This window comes from Hemitrygon akajei, unplaced genomic scaffold (genome assembly GCF_048418815.1).
Source record: "Hemitrygon akajei unplaced genomic scaffold, sHemAka1.3 Scf000050, whole genome shotgun sequence".
NCBI lineage: Eukaryota > Metazoa > Chordata > Chondrichthyes > Myliobatiformes > Dasyatidae > Hemitrygon > Hemitrygon akajei.
In genome coordinates, this window is record NW_027331936.1 from 1,983,377 (window position 1) to 2,004,261 (window position 20,885).

At 44.1% G+C, this 20,885-nt stretch overlaps 2 protein-coding genes across 2 annotated transcripts in view; both read right to left on the minus strand.

The window, feature by feature from the left end:
* LOC140721129 (NACHT, LRR and PYD domains-containing protein 3-like) overlaps positions 1-20,885 on the minus strand; it is a 752,838-nt gene that overhangs the window by 52,172 nt on the left and 679,781 nt on the right. The window lies entirely within an intron of this gene.
* On the minus strand, positions 5,469-7,633 carry LOC140721131 (uncharacterized). Its single transcript, XM_073036007.1, has 2 exons — positions 6,090-7,633; positions 5,469-6,005 (listed from the first exon to the last, which is right to left on the minus strand). The coding sequence occupies exons 1-2, from the start codon at positions 7,631-7,633 to the stop codon at positions 5,906-5,908; spliced, it is 1,644 nt and encodes a 547-aa protein (XP_072892108.1). The 3' UTR covers positions 5,469-5,905.

Sequence of the window (20,885 nt, forward strand, 5' to 3'; positions counted from 1 at the left end):
TTGGGAGCTATATATACGCACAACACAGTTAACTTCTGTTTATTTCGTTTGATCTTTTATAGTTGGAGCAGATACTAATGAAGATAGTGGTTTAACATCAAAACCAGACTCCGTTAGTGATCTGTTGCTGCTGGTACGTAACAATTACAACAGCCCAGCTGTCTGAGGCACAGTCCTTTTAAATTGGTGAAAATGACCTAAAACGTTGAAAAGAGCGGGGAAGAAGGAGTTTAACCAACTTCGTCCGGAGCCCTGAAGAACGTCACAACCACAGTGAGCTCATCGTCTTATTCAGCCCGGAGAAAATCATGCAGGGAATTCATGCAGGTGTATAAGATGATGAACTGCAGAATCTGACAGTAACAGTCCCTCATTAACCTGCAGCTGCCTTCAGTCAACCGTGATGGTGAAACATTTAACACGGAGCTGATTTGAACTTCCTCCCTGATGTGAAGTTCTGGTGTTGCAGCAGCTGGGATGATTGAGTAAAACTCTTTGCTCACTCCGGACAGAAATGTGGCCTCTATTTATTGTGAACTCACTGGAGCATCACAAGGTGGGTTAACTGAATGAGTCTCTTCGCACACACGGAGCAGGTGAACGGCCGCTTCCCAGTGCGAAGCCGTTGGTGTATCTGCGATGGCCGACTGAATCCCTTCCAAAATGAGAGCCAGTGAATGACGTCACCGTACTATGACGTCATGGCGATGTATACAATCAGATCACGAACATGGACACGTGTTCGGGCTCTCCATGTAGCGAGTGGGGCGCTGTCTTCTCCAGCAACTCCGCCTCCACATTCAAGGTTCGCCGGCATTCAAGCGCTGGTGAACTGACAGATACAGCGGAACTAACGTGCTGTTGTGTTTGTGATTCCCATACACAGATCCTTTGACTTTTCTACACTGCTGAATTTTACAAAACACTTCAGTGGGTAAAGGACAATATGTCAGCTGAGATAATTTTAATCTCCATGGTGCCTTCTGATAAAAACACAGTCACAACTCAAAAACATTTGGGGGGACAAGACTTCATCTTCTAAGTGGCCACAGTTCCGGAATCAGGCACAATATCAAACTCTCCGCTTCCCTCTCTGTATCAAAATGGATCATTTCACCCCTTCATCAGTCTGTGACTTGGCTCAGTTTGTCTGTCTCCTTCGCATTCTGAGCATGCGCCACACGCCTACTGAGATCACATTTTATTTACGCGGCTGCGACTAGAGACTTGCCGATTATTATGCCCCTCCTGGCATTTGACGGTGTTAAACTCAGCGTCAGCAATCGTATTGACCGTCAGGAGTAGTTGATTAGGCTTTTTCGTTGGAGATCGATAAACTGCCGGTAGTGTGTGTCTGGATGAGTGGGTCGTTTTCAGACTGGAAGGAGGTAGCGTTTGGAGTACCCCAGAGATCAGTCCCTGACCACAGTTGTTCACAGTTTAATATCCTGGTGGAGGCAGCGAGATGTGAGATGTCCCAGTCTGCTGGTGACACAGAAAGAGTGGAGTTGGGGGAGGGGAGGCTATTCACATGCAATTTCGTAGCTTTACAATCAGTACATAGTGCACTGTGGGGCTGCAGTGGCGGGTTCCAATCAGCTAATTAATCAATGTTGACTACACTACTTTGATCGGCCGAATCCCAAACAATAACGAGGCAGCTTACAGCGAAGAAGTCATCACCCCGACACAGTGGTGTCAAGAAAACAACCTCTCCCTCATTGCGACAAAAACAAAGGAGCTGGTTGTGGATTACAGGAGGAATGGAGACAGGGAGCAAATTCAACATTTCCAAGTCTGTTATTGATACAAAATGTACATTTTAATATTGATCATGACACAATGTATTTTAAATATTGTTAATGACATAAAACATATTTTTATAGATTGTTACTGACAGAACATCGTATAACTTATGCTCCGTGTGTTATCTGAATGTACTTGCCTGTGATGCTGCCACAAATCAGTGTTTCTCTGTCCCTGTACCTTCCCGTACTTGTGCACTTGGCAATAAATTGAACAGGACCTGAGAAATCTCACTGAGATTTGATTAGTGATGATCATCTTGGCAGCTCGGTAGGTCGAATGTATGAGACAGTACACTGTTAAATGCAAAACCCTGAACAGTGTCGATGATCAGAGGGATCTTAGACTCCCAGTTCATCGCTCCCTTAAAGAGACTGCACAGATTGATCGGGTGGTTAAGAAGGCAAATGGCGTGGTTGTCTTTATTAGTTGAAGCATTGAGTTCAAAAGTCGGGAAGTTGTGTTGCAGCTGTTCCGAGTCTGCGGTCGTACTGTGACTGTTTCTTTAAGAGCGCCGGCGTGAGGAGGCGGGACTATGACGTCAGTCACAGGCTGACAGCGCTGACTGTGGATTAACCATAAGAGAGAGAGAGCGATCTGCAGTCAGGCAGTCGGCCAGTCTAAAGAGCGAGACAGACTGGAAAAGCTGATCGCTTCAGTTAGTCACAGCTGAGGCTTGGAACTCTCCTATGCCCACAAGAGTGCGTTGATCATCGGTACACGGATCCACAACAAATGTGTGTGGCTGTCACTTCGTATAATCCATAGGAGTGGACTTTGGAATATCTTGTGTTAACCCTTGCCTGGGTATGTTGTGTGGTAACCCCTGGAAGACTGTATTCCTGTGACAGGTCACTTTCGCTGAGAACTCGTATGTGGACGGATTCAACGTCGTCAGCGGTTATTTTGAAGTAACGGCCCTTTCTCTACGTTTCACCCTGGATCACAAATATCTCTCTCGATTCATTTATTCCGTGGATTACTGAACTTTCCTGCTTTACCATCTCAAGACTCTGAGCTTTTTTCCCTCAGGCTCAATAGTCTGGGAATTATATTTACAGATATATATACATAACACTGTTAACTTTCCATTTTTTTAAAAGTTACTACATCATAAGTAGATTCCAATAAAGAGAGTGGTTTTAACATCAAAATCAGACTCCACTGTGAACTATTTTGCTGCTGTTTCGTTTCTAAAACGCTACAGTTCGTAACACAGTTTTATAAAACTAGTTAGACCACATCTGAAGTGTTTCATGCAGTTCTGGTCGCCCCCATTCTCGGAAGGATGTCGGGGCTTTGGAGAGGGCGCCGAAGAGGTTTACCAGGATACTGACTGGATTAGAGGGCATGAATTATAACGAGAGGCTGGACAAAGTTGTGTTGTTTTCTCTAGAGCGGCGCAGGCTGGTTTGAGACTGGATGGATGTTTATTAGATTACGAGATGATTAGACAGAGTGGACAGACGATATATTTTTCCTGGGGGTTGAAGTGTCTAATACATTTGAGGTGAGAGGAGATGTGAGCGCAAGTTTGCTTATTTCCACAGTGTAGTGGGTAGCTGGACATCTGTCTGGGGGTGGGAGACCAATCCGGTCACGTGATCCCGTTTCCTGTTCAAGTTTTTCTGCACATCTGCAGCATCTGCGGGTCACTGCTCTATGTGTCCGTGTAGCTTCATCTTTCCCCGTTCAGACAAGGCAGTGAGATCCGGATCTGTCACGTCCTCTCGTTGTGGTGGCCAATATGTTTCTTTTCTGCAATATTTTCAGCATGTTTCATTCCACTGTTTTTATCTGCTGATGTGCAGCCAATGTTTCTGGGTGTCTGACCCATTGATGTGAGAATTTAGCCTTTTCTATTTCTCTGAGCTTCTCATAAATGTGTGCAGTTCAGTTAAGCTTCACTCCACTACTTCCAAAGCAACAACCCAGTCAGTCAAATAGTCGACACAATTAAAATAGTTTATTACATTTAAAAAAAATATTTTTGTATTATTTATATAATTTAACTACTTAAAATGTATATTCTTATTTTAAGTCACAATGGTTAAAATCTATGGTTATCAATTAGGTTCTACTGCTGCCACAGAGACAACGAATTTCATGACATATGCCGGTGCTATTAAACCTGATTCTGATATTGATATGGGAGACCCACCACCGGTCACCTGATCCCAGTTACCGCAGATCGTAATGTGAGATTGAAGCATTTTCCATTTATTTGTATTCCACAGAAATGACAACAGTTAAGTTTCCTTCTGAGGTTCCAGAGCAGAAGCTCAAACTGTCTAATATTTCCACACAATACAAATGGGGAATTTGTTTATTCTCATCATGTACTGAGCTACCGTGAAAATCTTGCCTGACGTACCATCCACACAGATAGATACATTACAACAGTACATTGAGCTGATATACGACAAAACAATAACTGTAACAAAGCATTATGGCTGCAGAGAAAGTGCAGTACAGATAGACATATGGTGCAGGGTCACGTCGAGTTACATTGTGAGTTTGAGTCCATTTTATCATTCATTTGGCTTATAACTGCAGACAGGAAACCATCCTTCACCCTGGTGTTAAGCGCTTCAAGGCTTTTGTATCTCTCTGCCAATGTGGGAGCAGGTTTGCAGCATGAATGTCCAGGTTATGAGGTTCTTTGTGTACATGCCTTGCTTTTCCGAGGGAGGGGAAGTGTAGGAAGAGTCCATGGAGCGGAGGCTTGTTTCTCTGATGTTATCTGTTCTCCATAGTTCTCTGCAGTTCCTTTCAGTCATGGGCAGAGCAGTAGCCATACGAAGGCGTGAGGTATCGACAAGAAGCTCAGAGACATCGGCCTTCACCCTGCCTTGTGTAGCTGGATTCTGGACTTCCTGTCAGATCGCTGGCAGGTGGTAAGAGTGGGCTCCATCTCCTCTCTCTCTCTGACCCTCAGGGACACATAACCCACAGGGTTCTCTCTTTGTCCCCCTCCTTTACTCTCTGTGCACCCATGACACTGTGTTGCCACCCACAGCTCCAATCTGCTAATGAAATTTGCTGACAACACTACATTGATTGGCCTAATCTCAAATAATAACTTTCAATCGATCAAATGCCTCCTGACAAGGCTCGGTCCAAACAAACTTTTTACCCTTCTTCAGGAGATTGCCTGACGAAGGGTCTCGGCCTGAAACGTTGACAGTGCTTCTCCTTATAGATGCTGCCTGGCCTGCTGTGTTCTACCAGCATTTTGTGTGCGTTTGAATTTCCAACATCTGCAGATTTCCTCGTGGAGACTACACCAGGAGTCTGTTTTTGATGTTAAAACTATCTTTATTAGAATCTACTTATAATATAGTAACTTAAGCAAGATAAACAAAAGTTAACAGTGTTATGTGTATATATGTGTTTAAATATAAATCCAAAACTATTGAGCTCGGGGGAAACAACGTCTGGAGTCTTGAGATGGTAAATTATGAAAGTTCAGTTCAACCACAGAATAGGTGATGAGAGAGATATTTGTAATCCAGGGTAAATGTCAAGGGAAGGCAAATATGTCGAATTCCACATGTTCCATGGTGGTAAAACGAGAGAATAGTCACTGTAGATTTTATCTGTCATCCTTCCAAATCCACCTACTAATTATCACCCAAAGTGACTTGTCATAAGGCGTATTGTCTTCAAATGAATTACCACACCACACCCAGGCAAGGGTTAACACATCAGTGGTCTTCATAGGATACCCCAAATCAGATCCACTCCTATCGATTAAACGAGGTGACAACCACACATTCGATGTACGCTGAATCGATAATTAACCCACACTTGTGGGCATAGGAAAATTCCAAACAGTGACCCTTGGCACCTATTTCCCTTGTTTCGATCCTTCCATTTTTCCTCATTCATCTCCGTCTGACTCTGAGTGTCTGTGTCCTCAGTTAAAACTAAACAAGCTGGGAGTGATGTAAACAAGCTGCAAGTCAGACTGATTCACCTTCTTAATCTCTCTCTCTCTCTTAAAATGACAGTCCACAGCAAACAAAACCTAGGGATTCATAACAGCTGACTGGTGTGCCAGTAGTTGGGATGACTGAGTGAATCCTTTCCCACATTCTCAGCAGGTAAATGGCTCCTCTCCAGTGTGAACTCGCTGATGTCTCTGTAGTGTGGAAGACCGAGTGAATCTCTTCCCACATTCTGAGCAGGTGAATGGCCTCTCTCCAGTGTGAACTCGCTGGTGTTGCAGAAGGTGGGATGACAGAGTGAACCGTTTCCCACATTCTGTGCAATTGAACAACTTCTCACCGGAGTGAACACGCTCATGTCTCAGTAGGGTGGAAGATTGAGTAAATCCCTTCCCACATTCTGAGCAGGTGAATGGCCTCTCTCCATTGTGAACTCGCTGATGTCTCTGTAGTTGGGATGACTGAGTAAATCTCTTCCCACATTCTGAACAGGTGAATGGCTTCTCCCCAGTGTGAACTCGCTGGTGTCTCTGTAGGGTGGATGGATCAATGAATCCGTTCCCACAGACTGTGCAGGTGAACGGCCTCTCCCCATTGTGAATTCGCTGATGGCTCTGTAGTTGGGATGACTGAGTAAATCTCTTCCCACATTCTGAACAGGTGAATGGCTTCTCCCCAGTGTGAACTCGCTGGTGTTTCTGTAGGGTGGATGGATCAGTGAATCTCTTCCCACAGAATAAGCAGGTGAACGGCTTCTCCCCAGTGTGAACGCGCTGATGACTCAGTAGTTGGCATGACTCAGTGAATCTCTTCCCACATTCTGAGCAGATGAAAGGCTTCTCCCCAGTGTGAGCTCGCTGGTGTCTCTGTAGGGTGGATGAATGAGCGAATCTCTCCCCACAGACTGAGCAGGTGAACGGCCTCTCCCCAGTGTGAATTCGCTGATGACTCTGTAGTTGGGATGACTGAGTAAATCTCTTCCCACATTCTGAACAGGTGAACGGCTTCTCCCCAGTGTGAACTCGCTGATGACTCTGTAGTTGGGATGACTCAGTGAATCCCTTCCCACAGACTGAGCAGGTGAATGGCTTCTCCCCAGTGTGAACTCGCTGATGACTCTGTAGGTGGGATGACTGAGTGAATCCTTTCCCACATTCTGAGCAGATGAACGGCTTCTCCCCAGTGTGAACTCGCTGATGTCTCTGTAGGGTGGATAACCGAGTGAATCCCTTCCCACAGTCTGAGCAGATGAATGGCCTCTCCCCAGTGTGAACTCGCAGATGACACTGTACTTTGGATAACTGAGTAAATCCCTTCCCACATTCTGAACAGGTGAACGGCTTCTCCCCAGTGTGAACTCGCTGATGACTCTGTAGGGTGGATGAATCAGTAAATCCTTTCCCACATTCTGAGCAGGTGAACGGCTTTTCCCCAGTGTGAACTCGCTGATGTCTCAGTAGTTGGGATGACTGAGTGAATCCTTTCCCACATTCTGAGCAGGTGAACGGCTTCTCCCCAGTGTGAAGTCGCTGATGTCTCAGTAGGCTGGATAAGTCACTGAATCCTTTCCCACATTCTGAGCAGGTGAACGGCTTCTCCCCAGTGTGAACTCGCTGATGTACCAGTAGGTTGGATGACTGAGTGAATCCCTTCCCACAGACTGAGCAGGTGAACGGCCTCTCCCCAGTGTGAACTCGCTGGTGATTCTGTAGTTGGGATAAATGAGTGAATCTCTTCCCACAGACTGAACAGGTGAATGGCTTCTCCCCAGTGTGAACTTGCTGGTGACTCTGTAGTTGGGATAAATGAGTGAATCCCTTCCCACAGACTGAACAGGTGAATGGCTTCTCCCCAGTGTGAACTCGCTGGCGAGCCATTAGGTCAAATGACTGAGTGAATCCTTTCTCAGAAATTAAACAGATGACCAGCCTCTGCCCGGTGTGATGTGAACTGACTGGTGTGTCCACAGGTGGGAAGACCGACTGAACCCCTTCTCACACACAGAACAGATGAATGGCCTTGCCCAGTGTGAACTTGCTGATGTACCTTCAATTGTGATAACCGAGTGAATCCATTCCCACTGTCTGAGCAGGTGAACAGCCTTTCTCCTGTGTAAAATGACAGGCTTGCTATTTGGTCAAATGACCAATTAAATCCCTCTCCACAGTCTGAGTAGGAAGGATGGTCGATTGAATCTCTTGCTCCGCTTCTTAAATATCCAGACAGAGACAGCAAAACTGGTGTGCCGTGTTTGAGATTCCCGGCGACAAAATCCTTCTCATTTTTATCCTGTGAAAAGATTTACAAAATCCATCAATGGGTGTAGGACAACATTTCAGATGAGATTACTTGAGTTGCCAAGGTTTGATCTGGTATCACACTGTTACAGTGAGGTTCAACGAAAGTTGGACAGAGAAAACATCTCCTGACTGGGCAGAGTGCTGGTATCTGGAATGACCAACAATTCTCTGATGCTCTTCCTGTCTCTATAAGAATGGGGCATTTCTGCCGTCTCCAATCTGTGACCTGGCTCAGTTTGACTCTCTCCATTGGTATTATTCCCTGTTCCTGCTGAGCTGCAAGGGTGCCTGGCCCCATAGTAACTGAAACAGTCTCACGCAAATTGTCTTTGTGGATGTGCATCTGGGATTTTCTTTTATGTATTATTAACGGAAAGTGCTACAGTTTTAACACCATATTAAAAAATTCCTGCTGAGATGAATGGTTGGTCCGCACAGCTGCTAAAAGGGGTTAGAGTGAATTTTTGTAATATTTCAGGTTCTTGTAGAAAAGTACAACACAGAAACAGGTCCTTTGGGTCATCTAGTCTTGTGCTGAACTATTTAAACTGCCACTCCCACACCCCTACCATCCAGGTACCTACACGAGCCTCTTAAATGTTGAAATCGAACTCGCATGCACCAATCGGGATGGCTGCTCATTCCAAACATAGATGACCATCTGTGTGAAGAAGTTTCCCCTCATGTTCCCCTTAACATTTCACCTTTCACCCTTAACCCCTAGCCACTGGTTGAAGTCCCACCCCCATCTCAGTGGAGAAAGCCAGCTTGCATTTACACTATCTATGCCCCTCTACCACAATCAAATCTCACCTCAATCTTCTACATTCCAATTAATAAAGTCCTGACCTGTTCAATCTTTCCTTATAACCCAAGTCCTCCAAACTTGGCAACATCCTTGTGAATTTTCTCTGAAATCTCTGAATCTCTTTTAAATCATTCCTGTAGGTAGGTGACCAAAACATCACACAATACTCCAAATTAGGCCTCTTTTACAAGTCAACATAATATCCATCTATTGTCAGTATTTGGTTCATGAAAGCCAATGGGCTAAAATCTTTTTTTCCTTCACTATCTAACTGTGATACCACTTTCAGTGAATTAAGGACTTGTATTCCCAGGTCCCTTTCTTCTAAAACACTCCTCCGTGCCCGACCAGTCACTGTGAAAGACCTCCCTTGGTAGGTCATACCAAAGTGCAACAACTCACACTTGTCTGCATTAAATTCCAATTTCCATTTCTCAAACCATTTTTCCCAGGGGGTCCAGATTGCACTGCAAGCCATGATAGTCTTCCTCGCTGTCCACTACACCACCAGTCTTGGTGGTCATGAATCTGCTAATCCAGTTAACCACACTATCATCCAGATTACTGATACAGATGACAAACCACAACAGATCCAGCACTGATCCCCGTGGCACACCACTAGACACAGGCCTCCAGTCAGAGAGGCAACCATCTGCTACCACACTCTGGCTTCTCCCAAAGACAGTGTCTCATCCAATTTACTGTCTCATCTTGAATGCTGAGTGACCGAACCTTCTTGACCAACCTCCCATGTGAGACTTTGTCAAGTGCCTTGCTAAAGTCCATGTAGACAACATCCACTGCCTTGCCTTCATCCACTTCCCTGATAACTTCCTCGAGAGACTCTATAAGATTGGTTAGACATGACCTACCATGCACAAAGCCATGCTGCCTATACTTAATCAGTCCACATCTATCCAAATACTTATATTTCTGGTTCCTGCACATACATTCCAGTAACTTTCCCATTATTCACTACGAGTCACCACTCCGTGAGTTTGGAGATTTCCCTTGAATGTCATAGAATCATAGAAATCTATAGCACATTACAGACCCTTTGGCCCACAGTGCTGTGCCGACTATGTAACTTACTCTAGAAACTGCCTGGAGTTTCCCTAGCGCATAGCCCTCTATTTTTCTGAGCTCCATGTAACTATCTAAGAGAGCGTTAAAAGTCCCTGTTGTATCTGCCTCGACAACCGCTGCTGGCAGTGCATTCGACACATCCAACACTCTCTGTGTAAAAAACCTACCCCTGACATCCCCTCGGCATATATTTCCAAGCACCTTAAAACTATGCCCCCTCCTGTTAGCCATTCTAACGCTGGGAAAAAATCCTCTGGCTATCCACACACTCAATGCCCCTCATCATCTTATACACCTAAAAAGGGCTCTAAACATAAACAAGGAAATTATACCTTGCTTTGAGGATTTGTTAGAAGTAAACAAAATTCTAAGGGTATAGATAGGGTAAATGCAAGCAGCTTTTTCCACTGAGGTTGGGTGGGACGACAACCAGAGGTCATGGGTAAGCAGGGAAGGTAAAAATTTAATGGGAACATTTGGAAAAGTTCTTTGCTGAAATGGTCGTGAGAGTGTAGAATGAGATGTCAGCACTAGTGGTGAATATGAGCTCGATTTCACCATTAAGAGAAGTTTGACAGGTACCTGGATGGTACGGGTATGGAGGGTGATGATCCCGGTGCAGGTAGTTGCATTAGAGAGCTTAAATGTTTATGTGGCATTGACTAGATGGGCCAAATAGCCTGTTTGTCCACTGAACTTCTCCATGTTTCTGTGACAGAGAAGCTGGCCAAACGTGTTTGGAAGGGAAAAGGTAGGAGTGACAACGGAGCAGCAATGGCTGGAGTTTCTGAGAGCAATTCGAGAGCTGAGTGATCGATACATCCCAAAGACATGGAAGCATTGGAAAGGCAGCAGGGCACAACCGTGGGTTAAATGAGAATCCAAAACCAACATAAAAACAGAGGAGAGGGCAAACAAAAGAGCAAAAGACCATTAGGAAGCTTTTAGAATCCAACAGAAGACAACTAAAGGAAAGTCAGATGAGTTCGGGAGTGGAATTATGAAATGGTTGTCATTAATGAGTTTTGGTTGCACCCAACAGTCCCAGGGCCTCAATATCTCTTGAAAACCAAGATTCCCTGCACTAGTTACCATTCAACTTTTATTTTGTCAGACACATACAAACTCTACACCCTTAAAATTTCACTTCTGAAGAACTCCCACTTACCAAGTACTCCTTTGTGAAAGAAAATCCTGTCCCAATTAACGCTTGTCAAATCCTTGCAAATACCATAAAAATTGGCCTTTCTCCAATTTAGAATCTCAAGAGAGGTCCAGGCCTCTGTTTTTCTGTATTTACTTGGAATCTCATGATCAGTAGATACAAAGTGTTCCCATACACTAATTTCTGTCACTAGCCCTAGATCACTTCCCATTAGCTTATTGCACACTTCTACATTGGGAATTTTATGTACTGATTAAGGTAGATTTGATAAGCTCTACCCCATCTAGTCCTTTTACAGCCTAGGATTCCAGTCAATAAATGGAAAGTTAAAATCACTCACTTTATCAACCTTTGTTTCTTGGCATAGTCCGCAATCTCCCTACAGATTTGTTCCTTGAAATCCCTCAGACTGTTGGGCTAAGGACAAGTCCAAGTAATGGCTACAATATCATAACTTCATGCCCTGAGGTCTGAAAGACATCTGTTTGGTGTCAAAAAAACAACCTTGCCCTCAATGTCACTGAAAGAAAGGAGCTGGCTGTAGACTACAGGAGAAATGGAGACAGGCTGACCCAGGATCTGGGGTTGAGAGGGTGAACAGCTTTATGTTCCCTGGCATACACAACACCGAGGATCTCACCTGGTCTGTACATACTGGCTCTGTGGTGAAAAAGGCACAACAGCACCACTTTCACCGCAGGCGGTTCAGGAAGTTTGGGATGGGGCCCCAAATACTATCAACTTTCTACAGGGGCACAATTGAGACATCCTGACTGGCTGCATCACTGTCCGGTATGGGTGCTGTATTTCACTCAGTTGCAGGACTCTACAGAGAGTGGAGCGGACAGCCCAGCGCATATGTAGATGTGAACTTCTCACTATTCAGGACATTGACAAAAACAGGTGTGTAAAAAGGGCCACTGTGTAAAAAGGATCATTGGGGACCAGAGTCACCCCAACCACAAACTGTTCCAGCTGCTACCATCTGGGAAACGGTACCACAGCCTGAAAGCCCGGACCAACAGGCCCAGGGACAGCTTCTTCCACCAGGCCCTCTGATTGATTAATTCATGCTGATACAATTGTACTTTTATTTATCCTGACTCTCCTGTTGTACATACTATTTATTATAAACTATTATAAATTTCATATTGCACATTTAGACAGAGATGTAACATAAAGATTTCTACAACTCATGTATATGAAGGATGTATGTAATAAAGTCAATTCAATTCAATTCTCCCTCTCCACTATCTGTTCTGTCATTCTGGCTGCAATCCTCCCTGCAACTTTAGTTTAACCACCCACCCCACAGGGGAGCACTAGCAAGCCTTGCCACTAGGACCTTAGTCCCTTTCTAGTTCTGTTCCCCTAACTAACAAATCCCCTATCACCCCCTTTGACTTTCCTCTGCCAGGTAATCCCCCCCAACAATTTGTAAAGTGTCCACCTGTTGTTGTGTGGGATAGCAACAAGAGTACTCTGTGATGGCTATTTAACCTCATTCTCCTTCCTGACTCTCACCCAGTTTCCTATGTCCTACACCTTGGGTGTAACTCAACTCTCTGCACGTCATACCTATCACACCCTCCGACGCTTGGATGATGCGGAATTCATCCATTTCCAGCTCCAACTCCTTAAAGAGCAGCTTGATATATACCTTCTACGTGAGGGCATCAGGGACACTAGAGGTCTCCCCGCCTTCCCACCAGTGTCCCCTCTAACTTGTAATGACCAGTGTGTGCAAAAATCTTGTGCTGTACAATTTTTACCCAGTGACAACAACATGTGCAAACTGAATTTTATATAGAGAGGTATTCATTTCAACAGCGAGCAAATCACTGTCAGTAAGAACGTTAATCTGCTCTGGGCTTGATTGAGTTCATCTGCACTCTCATACAACCTATGTAACAGGTTAATGAAGGATTTACTCGCCACAGCTTTGGCAAACCACCTATTTGTGATCTTCTTCCTAAATGATGCTTTAAATTTCAGATTTCCAAATATCACTCCACTTCTTCCCACTTGAAAATTCTCCAGCAACTCTTGCATCACCACAATACACACAGTATTGTACATAAAAATTTCCCCTGAACCCTCCCCCAGGTGACTGACGGTGGTGAACTCAGTGATGGTAATGCCAATGAATATGAAGGGAAGGGCAGTAATCTGTCTCACTGGAGTCTGGCACATTTGTGATGTGAAAGCTACTTGTTGGCTAGGGCAAAGGTGTTTGATATCATTATGTAGCCAGACAGAATTGGTGGAAGCATGTTCTCACCGGTAGAAAAGTGCAGACCGAGAGGAGGTAGAACAAGCAACACACACAAAATGCTGGAGGAACTCAGCAGGCCAGGCAGCATCTATGGAAAAGAGTACTAATGCTGTGTTCCTCCAGCAATTTGTGTGTGTAGCTTCGATTTCCAGCATCTGCAGATTTCCTCTTTGTGATTGGAGGTAGAACAAAGATGATTTTCTCAACTGGTGATGTAAAAGATTTTAGATTCATAGAATAGAACACTACAGCACAGTACAGGCCCTTCAGCCCTCCATGTTGTGCCGACCCATATAATCCTTAAAAAAAAGAACTAAACCCACACTACCCCGTAACCCTCCATTTTCTTTCATCCATGTGCCTGTCCAAGAGGCTATTAAATACCCCTAATGTTTTAGCCTCCACCACCACCCCTGGCAAGTCATTCCAGGCACTCACAACCCTCTGTGTAAAAAAAACTTACCCCTGATGTCTCCCCTAAACTTCCCTCCATTAATTTTATACATATGCTCTCTGGTGTTTGCTATTGGTGCCCTGGGAAACAGGTACTGACTATCCACCCTGTCTATGCCTCTCATAATCTTTTAGCCCTGTATCAAGTTCTAGACCTTTCAGATTCTTTCATGTTTCATAAAGATTGAAACAGAATAGGCTGAAACACACCGTTCAAAAGTGCTGGCGTTCAATCCACTTGGTGCATTGACTCATAACATTTTTTGGGTGTATGTTTGTCAGAAACACATCCAACAGATTTCCCATCAGAAGTGCAGGTAAATTCTGGACCTGATTTCAAATGAACCACTGAGCACTCTAAAAAAAAAAGGTGCGGCAGAGGCCGATTTCTCCCTTGTGCTTTTATTTTTAGTGTGAACTATGTTACATTGATGGTGATTAATGATCATTACTTTCAGGCGACAGCCCTCCAAACCTGTGACTAACCACAGTAAAACTTAGTGAACCTGCCATGGTTGGGTCTTGGGTGTCGGACTAGCAGATTTTCTGTATTATTAGATGTTCTCATATTAATACATCATTCCTCACTTCCAAATCACTGTTTTTAGACATCACATAATAGAATGATGTGTTCCACATAACCTGCAAGTTTAAAAGAAGCTCAGAAAATAAGGTCAAAGAAAGTTTCAAAGGCATCTGGGAAACAGAAACGTGCAAGTTTAAAGGGAGCGGACATACCTGACTGACCTGCATGAGGTGTTGAGCTACCTAAAATGCATTCTTGAATGTATAATGTAGATTTAAAGCAATAATTTGATTTAAATTATTTTATTAAATACACATTATCTTGGATCTCTTAATCGCAATTCACATTTAATGTAGGATTAACCTTTCTGCATTTGGATAACTACAATTTTTGTTCTTTTCTTTTGAAAAATGCAGTCACATCATAACACTATTCAAACTTCGGACCCAAAGTCTTTTTCCCCCTTTTATTTTTTCCCAGGAAAAAAAATACTATAAACTTTTTGCTATTTAAAATTGGTAACATTTATCAATTCATGCTATTGTTTAAAATTAAATTGCTTAACTCCCTGAAGCAAACTTGTAAGTTCACTAGCTAATAAAGATTTGAACAAAGAGGATTGTATATTTTACACACAAAGCAGCATTATATCAATGATCCTACATCATAAATTGGGAGACGAATATACACATCCCAAACTTATTAGGTATTTGCACTCAATTTTCCCACAGATGGTGAACTGCTAATCTTGGCTGGTTCATCAGGCACAGCACGGAGTAGATCTGTAGGGAGGTGGGGTGGTTTGTGTATTTTTGGCAGTGCTGGGAGGAAAAATCTGCATGAATGATGACTGTCTTTAATGTCCCTTCCTATAAAATGCTCTACAAATGTCTCACACTTATTTGACCTTGAGCTTTTTTAAAAACCATATTACACTTTAGTCAGGATTACTTAGAATTTCAACATCTCTTTTCCAGCGAAAATAATAAGTGGGCAGGGGTATAATTTAAAGATCCTATATATTCAGTTTAATCCACCCCATTCTATTGAAATGTTTATTCAGTTATTCATGCTATTGACAAGGCTCTGAATAAAGCAAATGAGGACCAATAGGTGTGGTCCATTCTTACAACCAGTTCGATGGCATAATTTTAAACTCACTTCTCCATGTCTTCACATTTAGGAGCAGAATCACAAGAAGAGGTGGCAAATGACCAGGTGGTAAAATTTCCTTTCCAATTCTATTTGAAAGTACTGTCTTAGTCTTCAACAATACTGTCCTGTGGATATCCAGTAAGTGTGCTCTGGAAGTCCAACCCAAAGTAGAATCCTTGCTAATCTACAATGCTAGCACTGTACCTCACCATACTTTATGTCTGGTAATTTAGCCAAGATTCCTATTTTCTAATCACAGGAAAGACTAAGTGTTAATTTAAAACAAAGGCTAAGATTTAAACTTTCATCTTATGGTGATGATCATCTAATGTTATACTGCTTTTCCCTATATAAAAGGGGTGATAGATAAGTTTGTGGCCTAAGGTTGAAGGAGTCAATTTTAGAAAATCTAGCACATCTATTTTTCAACATAGTCCCCTCCTACATTCACACACTTAGTCCAGCGGTCGTGGAACATACGTATCTTGGACCTCCAGAAAGTGTCCACAGATGGGTTTTGTTCCCTTTCTCCGAGTTCCTAATCCTTGCATTTAGATAGCTGGAGCTCAGCTTTGTCTGAGAGATCCATCGGTTCCCATTCCCTCATCAGCCGGAAGCTCCCCGGGGCCCATGTACGGATCGTGGGGCTGAGAGAGAGGGAAGAGGGCAGGACTGTCCCGGGGTTGCTGGCCACGGTGTCAGAAATTCACAGGAATCGTCCCGAAGTCGGAGTTTAAGATAAAAACACAGAGAATCGCTCTTACCTGCAACCGACATTTTCAAAGCCTTCTGTGTTCTGCACGCATGCGTGATACTCGGAGACGTCATCAGCCTGACGCCTGCGCAGTTCATCAGTTCTTCAGTGCCTGACAAAAAGTATTACCGCAGGGCCTTATGGGTAGTAACGGTGCCATTAAACATTTCTTGAAGCACCGGTTCAATGTCCATATCTCATTTTTTTTTCGGGTGTATCGAAAAAATCTGCAGCTCTTTTAACGCAGAAAGCGGCTCACGTAAACAATGTACTCAATATCAACGTGTATCTAATGCCAAAGTAAAATGCAGATATAAAACACAAGAGATTCTGCAGTTGCTGGAAATACAGAGACGCTCACACACAAAATGCTAGAGGAACTCTGCAGCTCAGGCAGCAACTAAGCAGAGGAGTACACAGTCTAGGTATGCTGAAGAGGCTCGGTCTAAAAGTTGTTTATTTATTCCTCTCCACAATTGTTGTCTGATCTTTTGGTTACCACCAGTATTTTGCAGAAACTAACCATCTTTTTTTTGGGGTCAACCAGTTTCCAAATTTTTCTGATCTTCCTTTTGTAGCCATATCCTGCTGGTCTGTTTCCTCTTCCTCTTCCTCCTCGTAAACTACAGACCATTCTCTCTCTGGAGCCCCAAAGCCCTGACTCAGGCTGGCAACACTTTGGTTTCTGATTCTGCAAAACCGAAGTTTCACTCGCTAGTCTGCTGTCAGACTTTAGAGGTGCATTGTGTTGCGAGATCGCAGATTCGTTTACTGTGAGTGTCGCTTTAAGTGCCTGAGTGAGGCGGGGCTGTGACGTCACACACGCGCTGCAGCAGAGACAGAGGGGGGAGAGAGGGAGGGGAGGGAGAGGGAGAGGAAGAGAGAGAGGGAGAGGGAGAGGAAGAGAGAGAGAGAGAGAGAGAGAGAGAGAGAGAGAGAGAGAGAGAGAGAGAGAGAGAGAGAGAGAGAGAGAGAGAGAGAGAGAGAGAGAGAGTTCAGCTTGTCATTGCTATGCCCAAAAGATTAGGTTGATCATCGGCACGCAGTGCACAACAGATGTGTGACTGTCACTTCGTATAATCCATATGTGAGGATTTGTTGCAGTATCCTGTGGTATCACTTTTGTTGGCCCTTACGTGGAATCGGGGTGTTCTGTGGTAACCACTTGAAGACGATATTCCTGCCACTGTCACCTGGTGATATTTCTAAGTGGATTTCGGAACGAATCGACGGATAAGTTCTTCGGCGACTGTTATTTCGTTTACCCAGCGTGGAATGTGTGTGGAATTCTTCGTAATTGCCTTCTCTCTAGACGTTCGTGTGGATTTACAAATCTCTCCTCTCACTCACTTATTCCGTGGATTACTGAACTTTTCCACTTTATCATCTTAAGACTTTAAGCATTGTTTCTCAAGCTTGAGAGCTCGGGAGCTGTATATACGCAAATAAACTTCTGTTTATTTCATTTAATCTTTTATATTTGTAGCAGATACTAATGAGAGTGGTTTTAACATCGAAACCAGACTCCATTAGTGATCTGTTGCTGCTGGTCCGTAACAATTGCAACAACCCAGCTGTCTGAGGCACAGTCCTTTAAAATTGGTGAAAATGACCCAAAACTTTGAAAAGAGCGGGGAAGAAGGAATTTAACCAACTTCGTCCAGAGCCCTGAAGAACGTCACAACCACAGTGAGCTCATCGTCTTATTCAGCCCGGAGAAAATCATGCAGGAAATTCATGCAGATGTATAAGATGATGAGAGGCATTGGTCGTGTGGATAGCCAGAGGCTTTTTCCCAGGGCAGAAACGGCTAACACGAGGGGGAATAGGTTTAAGCTGCTTGGAAGTAGGTACAGAGGGGATGTCAGAGCTAAGATTTTTAAGCAAAGAATGGTGTGTGTGTGTGGAATGCACTGCCAGTGACGGTGGTGGAGGCGGATACAATAGGGTCTTTTAAGAGACTCTTAGATAGGTACATGGAGCTTAGGAAAATAGAGGGCTATGTGGCAGGGTAATTCTAAGCAGTTTCTAGAGTAGGTCGGCAAAACATTGTGGGCCAAAGCGTCTGTAATGTGTTGTGCATTTATATGTTTCCATGAAATTCAAGGGAAATCTCCTATCCCAGGGAGTGGAGACTAGTTGCAAACTGTCATCTCAGGGAGAGTGAGAGGGGAACGGCAGGGGTAGATTTTGATATACTGATATGGAACAGAAATATGGGCAGGGACCAGATGGGCCGAGTGGCCTCTCTAGTTTGCATCGTGAGTGTGGTAGAGACAGTAAGTACCTGAGACACGGGATTTGATACAGAACTGATTTATCTTTCACAGATCCACAATATTAAACACCAGTCCAGTTTAAGGCTAACATCAGCAGAACAGACTCCTCCAATGCTCAGTGACCAGGGTTCAGTCCTGGGTGCGATGAGCAGCCGCAAGAACTGCAGAATCTGACAGTAACAGTCCCTCATGAACCTGCAGCTGCCTTCAGTCACCGTGATGGTTAAACATTTAACACGGAGCTGATTTGAACTTCCTCCCTGATGTGAAGTTGCTGGTGTTGCAGCAGCTGGGATGATTGAGTAAAACTCTTTGCTCACTCCGGACAGAAATGTGGCCTCTATTTATTGTGAACTCACCGGAGCATCACAAGGTGGGTAAACTGAATGAGTCTTTTCGCACACACGGAGCAGGTGAACAGCCGCTTCCCAAAGCGAAGCTGTCCGTGTATCTGCGATGGCCGGATGAACCCCTTCCGAAATGAGAGTCAGTGAATGACGTCACGGTGCTCTGAACGTCATGGCAATGTATCCAATCAGATCACGGACATGGACACGTGTTCGGGCTCTCCTTGTAGCAAGTGGGGCGCTGTCTTCTCCAGCATCTCCGCCTCCACATTCAAGGATCGGCGGCATTCAAGCGCTGGTGAACTGACAGATACAGCGGAACTAACGAGCTGTTGTGTTTGTGATTCCCATACACAGATCCTTTGACTTTTCTACACTGTTAAAAGTTTACAAAGCTTGTCAGTGGATGAAGGACAACATTTCATTTTTCAAAATGTTCTTGAGACGAGCGGGGTAATTTAGTGAAGGTTTATAACCTTTGTTATATAACTCAGCCATGACTTTTTTTTTAATACTTAAAACGTTCATTTAATACCCCGGGCAAATAATCAACGACCAGCCTTATCTTATCATCTTCAAAGTTAATCATACCTACCCGACGAGATGGCGAATTATAGTAACCTTTCTTTTCAAGAAACGCAATGATCACAGGTGGAGGTTTCTGCTGAGAAGAGGATTTAAACACTGGGTCTCGGTGTGCCCGGTCTATTCAAGGCGGAGTCTCCAAAACGTCAGAAAACATACGAGCCAACAGCTTTGCAAAAAATTCTGAAGGTCGATTGCCTTCGACCAACTCAGGAAGACCCAAAATTCGTATATTGTTCCTTCTTGATCTATTCTCAAGGCGACAATCTTTCGTCTTAGAAATTCAACGATTTTCGATTGTTTATCTCCGAACTTCCCCAACTCATCCGTCTTAGTATCGAGTCTCGTTACAGCATCTTCATGTTCCTGAATCTGAGTAGTCTGTTCCTGCAAAGTGTTTTGAATAGTCTGCAGCAGAATCTCCATTCGTTTAAGCTCTGTGGTAACCTTTAAACACACATCCGAATGTGGTTCAGACGTTTCGCTCTGAGCTTTCCGAATTAGCTCCGCAATAGCTTCCACAGTCACATAATGATCCTCTTCTTTTTTCCAGAAGTTTTAGCACGAGACAGCAACGCAGATTGGATTCAGTAACTTAAAAAGAACGAAGCTGTTTGAGAAACACGTCTACTCCATGCAATGCCATGAGGGGAAGGACAACATTTCAACTCAGATAATTTTAGTCCCCATAGTGCCTTCTGATAAAAACCCTGTCACAGCTCCAAACAATTTGGAGGAATAATACTTCATCTTCAAACTGACAGTTCCGGCATCAGGCACAATATCAAACTCTCTGCTTCCCTCTCTGTATCAAAATGGATCATTCCTCCCCTTCATCAGTCTGTGACTTGGCTCAGTTTGTCTGTCTTCTTCCCATTCCTTGCATGCGCCACACACCTACTGAGATCACATTTTATTTACACGGCTGTGACTAGAGACTTTCTGATTATTATGTCCCTCCTAGCATTTGACGGTGGTAAATTCAGAGTCAGCAATGCTATTGAACATTGGGAGTAGGTGATTAGGCTTTTTCGTTGGAGATCGATAAACTGCCGGTAGTGTGTGGCTGGATGAGTGGGTCGTTTTCAGACTGGAAGGAGGTAGCGTTTGGAGTACCCCAGAGATCAGTCCCTGACCACAGTTGTTCACAGTTTAATGTCCTGGCGGAGGCAGCGAGATATAAGGTGCCCCAGTCAGCTGGTGACGCAGAACGAGTGAAGTTGGGGGAGGGGAGGCTATTCACATGCAATTTCGTAGCTTTGCAATCAGTACATAGTGCACTGTGGGGCTGCAGTGTCGGGTTCCAATCTGCTAATTAGATTTGCTGAACAGTGTCGATTATCAGAGGGATCGCAGACTCCAAGGAGGCGGGGCATTGACGTCAGTCACAGGCTGA